The 8,986-nt window shown below is 22.9% G+C and overlaps 1 protein-coding gene across 1 annotated transcript; it reads left to right on the forward strand.

Moving 5' to 3' along the window:
• The first annotated feature begins 592 nt into the window (after positions 1 to 592).
• LOC128963747 (cholinesterase 1-like) lies at positions 593 to 3,137 on the forward strand. Its single transcript, XM_054310261.1, has 5 exons — positions 593 to 690; positions 1,154 to 1,343; positions 1,427 to 2,222; positions 2,305 to 2,848; positions 2,960 to 3,137. Exons 1-5 carry the CDS (start codon positions 593 to 595, stop codon positions 3,132 to 3,134), a joined length of 1,803 nt encoding a protein of 600 aa, XP_054166236.1. The 3' UTR covers positions 3,135 to 3,137.
• The last annotated feature ends 5,849 nt before the right edge of the window (positions 3,138 to 8,986 follow it).

The raw sequence follows: 8,986 nt of genomic DNA on the forward strand, positions 1-8,986 counted from the left end.
ATAATAAACATAAATATCAATTTATCAGTTATCTATTTTTAACATTACTAACATTACATGTGCATGAAACTATTATACTATTGACAATATTATGGATAATGCTATTGTTTGTATTAGATGTTTTAAATATCATCAAACATCAAATTGAAACCAAAAATATAAGTAAGTTTTAGTTCACTATATATTTTTTAAATGTTAAAATATTGATTTTATTTATTTTAAAGGTATAGCAAATATGCTTTTAGTAAATGTACCTGGCAATCCATCAATAGTTTCCAGTGAAAAATTGTTGTCAACATTTTTTGATGAAATTCAATCAATAATTAGCAAAATTGCTAATTTCCTAAACTTGTTAAACAATTTGTTAAAATATTTTCTACCCGTATATATAGCACATCATATGTGTCTTATAATGTTTTGTTTATATGTTTCGACAAATACTCATATAAAAGATACTTCATTTAATAAATTTAAAAGAGGTATAATGGCAATATTAGTGATAATTTTATCCCCAATTGCAATAATTATTACATTTTTAATATGCGATTTAATTACACAACATTTACAATCACTTAAACAAACTGTAAATAATATGAATACCCGAGTGATGACTGACTATGAGTTTAGACAATGGATTGCATTGAAGGCTATCATTGGAAACACAGCGACAATGTGTCCGACAATCGGAGGGTTCGCTAAACTCAACAAATCAACACTTATTTCGGTATTTTATTAATTAATTTTATAAAAATAATAATATAATAATAATATATTTTTGTTTTTTTTTAATTATAGATATTTACGTTTATGCTTAACTACACTGTTTTACTATTTCAAACAATAAAATAAGATTAATTCATTATTTAATATAAATTAAACTTTCTGTACAATAATTATCTTTAAATTTAATGTACTTTATTTACATTAAAGAAATCTAATTAAAAATCTAATCATAAATTACACATCAAATGACATTGAATGTAATTTTATCAAATTTTTAAAAACATTAATAAAAAACAGTAATGATATATTTTTAAATATTATAAATTTAAAATAAAACTTTAATTTATATAAATAATATATAAAATACTTTGTTTAACTTTTATATAAATATGTATCACAATGTAATATCATTATTATTTTTATTAATAAGTATAATAATTAAATGTATTGTCTGTACAACTATTGAACCATTGGTGACCACTAGTTCGGGTACTGTTAGAGGACAGACATTGCATTTGCTAAATAAAAAGATCGATCAATATCTGAATATACCGTTTGCCGAACCACCGGTCGGTAGGTTAAGGTTTGCTAAACCCGTACCATTGATAACATCTAAAAATGTATGTTTTTTCTAGAATTTTAAAAAGTAATATTTATTGATTAGATTTTTACATTAAATATTTATATATTTAAAATTAATTAGGATATCATTGACGGCACAAAACCGGGTAATAGTTGTATACAAACACAAGCAGAAAGTATTTCCAATTTGTTCAGTGGTTTACAGGAAAGCGAGGACTGTCTGGTACTAAACGTATGGTCACCACAAACAACTGGTGCCATCAATGTTGGCGGTGGTGATAGTGATGTTGATCAGCCATTATTAAAGCCAGTAATGTTTTGGATTTATGGCGGTGCTCTCAGTAAGGGTAGCATATTTCAAGACATATACAATGCATCAGCTTTGGCCGCTACTGGTGATGTAGTGATAGTTGCGGCCAACTATCGTGTGGGTGCTCTCGGATTTCTATACGGTGCCGATGATAGTGCACCGGGAAATGTAGGTTTTTATGACCAACTCGTAGCACTTCAATGGGTCAGAGACAATATTCATGCATTTGGTGGCGATAGGGATCAGATTACCATATTTGGTGTGTCAGCCGGCAGTTGGTCTGTATCGGCACACTTACTGTCGCCGCTATCCATAGGACTGTATCGCAGAGCTATCATGCAAAGCGGTGCCGTTATGTTTAACAAGGATCGACCGATTTTGGATACTGTCGATGCTCTAAGCAAAGCCAAACAACTGGCCAACCGTGTCGGTTGCGATCCCTATGACTATTACTGGTTAGACTGTTTGCGTGCAATCAATGATCCGAAACTATTGAAGGACATCAATCCATACGGTGGCACTTATGTTGTAACCTATCCAGTGATTGGTACAGAATTTCTACCAGTGCTCACACAAAAAGCATTTGAACTAAACAATTATAATAAGGGTAACTGTTTAGTACACTATTTTAATAAGTAGCTAGATAACTTTTTATTATTAAACATAATATTTTTAATTGATAATCACAGATATTGATCTGCTTATTGGTGCCACCAGTAATGAGGGCAACGGTTTACTATTGTTAGTCTATCCTGAAACTACCGGTGCAAACATTACTATTGAATTGTTTTATAAAATACTAGACTATATCGACCAAGACATTCATAATGTAGATAAGCTTAAAATTGCCGATTATTATCTGGACAATGTTGACACTACTAACAGTAGCCAATTATTGCGTGCAATGGGCGATCTGTTTGGCCATCTATTACTTTTGTGTCCAACATATAAGTTTGCCAAACAATTTGCCGGACGTACCGCTAGCGGAACAACTAGGGGTGTCGGTGGCGAACATCAAGTCTACTATTATGAGTGGGCGTATAAATCCCGCAACAATATTATGCGTGCATTGGAACAACAACTAGGATTGCCAGCTGATCTGATTCATCATGGTGCTGATATTGATTTTATATTTGGCAAACCATTTATCACCGATGATAACGACTACAGTAAACTGGACTATGATTTTAGTTTAGAAACAATGAAAATGTGGACTAATTTTGCTAAATATGGGTACAGTATTATTATTAGTATTATCATTTATTAATTGCATATAAAATTTAATTTATTATTATAAATACTTTATGTAATTTAAATAATTTATCTTTTTATACTTAATTTTAGTAAACCTAACAATGAATGGCCTGAATTTTTGGACAACAATAATAAAATCAATAATAATAATCAATTAAAAACAATTAAAGTTAAATATTTGTCTCCAAATATCAAACAAATCAATAGTATTTTAGACGATCCTTATGTCCGTACGTGCGATGGTATATGGAGTGACTATTTTTAATAACAGTAGAAATAAACTTATTTTAAAATACATTTATAAAATGTATTTCTATTTTACAATTTTTAATCACTGAAATAGAAAAAATAATAATAAATTTTAATTTTTTAAATAATTTATTCATTCTGTTATATTTTTAAAAGTTTAAACAGAGTATAGTTTCTATTTTCTATTTCTATTTAATAGTTTATTTACAACAAGTTTTTGTAGTATTTTTTAATGTAAGAAATAATTTTTTAAAGTTATTAGTTTAATTATTTTTTGTTCAAGGTCATAATCAGACCCATAACAACTAATAACAATTTTAAACTATTTAGATTTTAGATTTATTTTTAAATTAATTTTTTCGTATCATTAATATAAATTATAATATATTTCATTTTCTTAATAACTTTTAAATCAATATACTATATTGTAATTTAATGTATAAAAATTAAATTATTTTATTTATTATATTAATAAAATTAATATTATTAAAAATAATTTATAACATTTTATTTATGTATTTATTTAAATTGATTTTTTGGATAATAAAAATATTTTTTTTTCTTTAATATCTTTTATCGAATCTAATTATTTTGTCATTAAAAGAACTTTTTAAGTTTATTAAAAAAAACACAACAATTATATATTTCCTAATATATTATATTTTCTATTCATTTATTTTTTTTAATTATATTATTATATATAAATTGATAAAATTGACATTTTAGTTTGAATCTATATTTATCAAGAAAATAGTTTTTTTAGAATTATTAAATAAATAATTATTATTTATAGTAATAAAAAATATTATTTTAACTATTTTTAAAAATTTCATATATTCTTAGTAAATATCAGCAAAATAACAATAAATATGTATATAAGTTTGAGAAAATTTGTTTTATTAGTAAATTTTTTATTATTATTTTATCGCTGTATTGGTATAACATTTGGTGGTCTAAAATTTAATACAAAAAATTATAAGATTACAAAATCAAAATGTTTAATGTATCTAGGTTATGCAAATATTTTAATTACACTAATAATTGTCATATACAACTGTACTATTATGATCAATCAATTTTTGATATTACATTATAATAATACATTTATAATGTATATTGAAATTTTAAATTATTTTATTTTTAATTTGCAAATCTTTATTCTAGTATTGACACTAAATTCATCTAGCATGTACAAAATGATTAATAGTTTTATCAAATATTTTGGCCAATATTTTAAACTAAATATAACATTTTTTCAATTATTACTAATTGTTTTTTGTTTTATTATTATTACTTTTCATACATATAATTTTCTAATTGTAATAATTGATTTTAACACTAATCACCAATATCAATTTGATAAATGGTTGTTTCAAATACATTTAACATTACATTCATATGAATTATCATTGTTTTTATTATTATTTTGGTTAATATTATTGCACGTATTGAACGTTTTGAAAATAATCAAACATAAAATTCAAAGACAAAATCAATTCAATCGTAAGTAATTGAAATAAAATTTATAAATTAATTTACTTTAGACGAAATATATAAAATAATTAAAATATTTTTTTTAAATAGATAAACTGTTTAAAAATGCTAATACTTTTAATACATCTATAACAACAAACAATAAATTTTTATCTATATTTACTGAAATTAAATCAGTATTTAGCAAATTTGCTAATTTTATAAACACATTGAACAATACATTAAAATATTTGCTACCCGTCTATATAACTAACAATATATTAATAGTAATGATTTCTGTATATTTGTTATCAAATGCTAATCAAATAACAGACATGTCTTTTACTGATATTAAATATAGTTTAATACTTAAAATTATTGTAATTATATCACCAGTATCATTAATTATTTTATGTTTAATAATTGATTCAATTCAACAATGTTTACAATCAATTGAACAGTCGGTAAATGATATGAATATCCGAGTGATGACTGACTATGAGTTTAGACAATGGATTGCATTGAAGGCTATCATTGGAAACACAGCGACAATGTGTCCGACAATCGGAGGGTTCGCTAAACTCAACAAATCAACACTTATTTCGGTATTTTATTTATTTTAAAAATTAAAATATTTTTTTTTTAAATAATAATAAATATATCTTTTAAAATTAATAATAATATTTATCACTTATTTACAGATTTTTACTTTTATTTTAAATTATACGGTCATCTTATTTCAAACGGCTAAAATTAAATAATATTTTCAAAATGTCAAATATGTGAATAAAATTAATAAATTGTTTTAAAAGGAATTACATATTTTTTATATTTACATAATATTTTATAGACTATTATAGTAAAATTATTTATTTATTACATAATATATACAATATTAATATTTTGATTATATTAACATAACTTTATTTTTTGGTCTGAAAATCTTATAATAATATTTTAATATTTCTAACTAAAATAACAAATAACAAACATTATTATCATATATTGTATACTTAAAAGATAATTAATATAAAGTACATTATTTTTTAAATACATATAATTTATTTGTTGATATTTTGTCTTTATTTATTTATTGTACTTTATATAATTAATCCATATGTATACAGTATATTAACATATAAATAATATGCATTATAGATATGAATTTGTTAATAAAGTCTACAATTGTATTTACATATTGTTTTAATAAAATTCAATAAATTTATTTATTATTGAAACAAATTATAATAATATATTTTATTGTATTGATCAAGGAGATATATGTAATATTAAGTACAGTATTGTATCAATAGTATATAATACAGTATATAAACTATAGTATTTTGTTTTTAAAATTATATCTATAGTTAGATTTATAAATTAAAAAATTTTCTTTTCTAACATAATGTCTAAACATCACAAATTTGATAAAATTATTAATTTAATTTCATTAAAATTATTTTCAATAATATTATTGTTTTATCGTATATTTGGTATTACATTCAATGGTTTGGTAGTAAATCAACATAATGGTAGTCTAACACAATCACCAAGGCTAAAATATTGGGGCTATCTATCAACATTTTGTGTTGTAATTTTTGATCTAGTATCCTTAATAATGTTGCTATCAAATTTTAACATGCTTACGATATCATTTGGTACCAGCAATATGATACTACCTAGTTGTTATATGATTAGTTTTATATTGCTCAATTTTCAAAAAGTCTATATGTTTGCTTATTTGAATACAAATCAATCCTATTTAATGGCAAAATTATTTCTAAAAAATATTTGGCGACTAGTATTGATTAAAAATAATAGATATGTATTAATGATTTTAGTCTATTGGCTATTGCAATATTTTATTCATGCTATATTAGTTGTAAACTATTTAACCTGGATCATATCATCATGGCAAAATGAATCAATTGTATACAGTGTATCTTCATTTATTATACATGAACACTATGTATTATCATGGTTGTTTGCCACATTTATGTGGATAACAACAATTTATTCAAACAGTATAGTAGATACTGTTAATAAATCATTAATCAAGTATAACAAACAAGGTTTAATAATTTATAATATACAAATTTATGTTTTATATATACTGATTGAATAAATATGTCTAAAAAAAATTATTTATTTTTAGTTATTGCTAACAGAAACCAATTATCGGAAAATATCGGAAATTTATGTATAATTGAAAAAAATAAAAATCTCTTTCAACACATTGTCGACACTATCAATGATTTTGATCGACGATTAAAATTACTTAACACTATTAAACTGACAATTAATTTATTTGTAATTATGATTCACGTCTACAATATTGCAAATGTCGATGAAATTAAAACTCAAAAGATATCGACGAGCAAACTGGCCATCTATGGTATAGTGTCCAGTATTGCCGAAACAGTTATCACATGTTTCATATGCGGCACATTTGACGACAAATGCCGAACCATTGGCCAGACATTGGACGCCATGAATGCCCGCTATTTGTCGGACACGGAGTACAAGGAGTGGCTTATGTTTAAACATATGTTGCGCTCAAACCAGACGTTTGGCTTTACTATCGGTGGGTTCGCGACATTCAATAGGACTACACTTATTGCCGTAAATAATATTTTTTAAATTATATTATTAACGATATTTATAGTTTTAAATATATATATATATATATAATTATTTTTTATTAAATTTAAAATAGATATTTACATTTGTGTTGAATTATACAATAATATTATTACAAACTTCAAACAATTCATCCAAATCAACTATTATTAACAATTATTATGGAAACGTTACAAATATTTAATAATTTATAAAAATAAATAACAGTAAATCTTATAATTATTTTATTAGTTTCTAAACTATTAAAACCTCTTTAATATTTATCTAATGTTCTATAAAGTAATACTAATATTTTATTTAACTATTAATAATTATTTTTTTAGAAAATTTTATTTTATTTATTCAATAATAATGTAAAAAATAAAGCTCTAATATTTCTATTTCAATTTTAAGTTTTAAAAATACGAGAATTATCAGAATATTAAATATATTATTATTACTATTTAATAATTTAAAATACTATAGAATATAGCTGTAAATACTAATTTTTTTATTTTTAAAAATATTTTAATTATATTTTTTATTTTTCTCTAGAATCTAATCAAAAGTAACTCAAATAATAAAGTTATATTTTTTAAAAATATTGTTACTAAACCTACATATACTGTACTATTTAACTTTATGCATATTATTTACATAATAATCATTATTATAATCAATAATCAAAATCATAAAATTTAATTTATTTATATTTAATCAATAATATTTGTATTATTAATTTTCTTACATTATGTTTACTATTTGTTCTTATATAGTCAATAAACAATGTTATTAGAAAAAAGTAATTTAGTTAAGGGATGATTCATATATAACTTTCGCACTTTTTAAGTAATCTAGACCCCTCTATGTTTGCAATTTTTAGCATGTAGTTCTTCGCAAAAATTTGATTTGGCTGACACCCCTTCCCCCCAAGTGCGAACGTAATATGTGAATCACACCAAATTGATATTTGATTTAGTTAAATACAACTAAATAATTTATTCTATACTATAAATATAATAGTTATAAAATATATTCATCTAAATTAGTTAGAAAAATATGTTGAAACATTATAGACATACCCATAAGCTTACTATTTATACAATGCAATTGAAATTATTATCAATTATATTATGGAGTTATCGTCTATTTGGCATTACATTCAATGGTCTACTAATAAATAAACATGGTAATCTAATACAATCTAGATTAATCAAATATTGGGGTTATCTATATATAATGGCAATCGCTTGTTACGAGATTACATCAATATTTATTATGTTGTTTCAAATTAGTAAAATTATTTTATCATTTAACAATATAATACTGTCAGTTATTTATATGATTAGATTTGTATTATTATCATTGCTAAAATTTTATATGCTAGTTTTTATCAATACTAATCAATCATGCTCAATTGCTAAATTATTTCTAGATAGACAGTGTACTAGCCAAACAAATATTATCATGTTATTAATCTATTGGATTGTGCAATATGTTATCTTGGTAATTGTGTTAATATTGTATTTATTATCATTTGTCTCATTATCATCAATTTTATCCATATTACGTTGTGTGTCAATATTAATTTTCAATCAACAATATCTACTATCGTGGATATTCACAATGTTTATATCGATCACAACAATATATTTTAATTGTTTTATTAACAAAATTAATCAAGCATTGATTAAATATAATAAACTAGGTAAGTTACATAAGTTTATATTATTAATTGAATTTAATTGAATATTTTTTTTATAAAAATTGATCTGT

Source organism: Oppia nitens, unplaced genomic scaffold (assembly GCF_028296485.1).
Source record: "Oppia nitens isolate AA-2021 unplaced genomic scaffold, nextdenovo-longstitch-racon4-pilon3 scaffold7_pilon_pilon_pilon, whole genome shotgun sequence".
In the NCBI taxonomy this organism is placed as follows: Eukaryota; Metazoa; Arthropoda; class Arachnida; order Sarcoptiformes; family Oppiidae; genus Oppia; species Oppia nitens.

What these genes read in the sequence shown, in the direction of transcription:
- LOC128963747 (XM_054310261.1), top strand. Translation starts at nt 593, where the DNA reads ATGAATACCCGAGTGATGACTGACTATGAGTTTAGACAATGGATTGCA. An exon ending in ATGTGTCCGACAATCGGAGG is followed by an intron (nt 691 to 1,153) that starts GTTCGCTAAACT and finishes TTTATTAATAAG; the next exon opens with TATAATAATTAAATGTATTG. An exon ending in CATTGATAACATCTAAAAAT is followed by an intron (nt 1,344 to 1,426) that starts GTATGTTTTTTC and finishes AAAATTAATTAG; the next exon opens with GATATCATTGACGGCACAAA.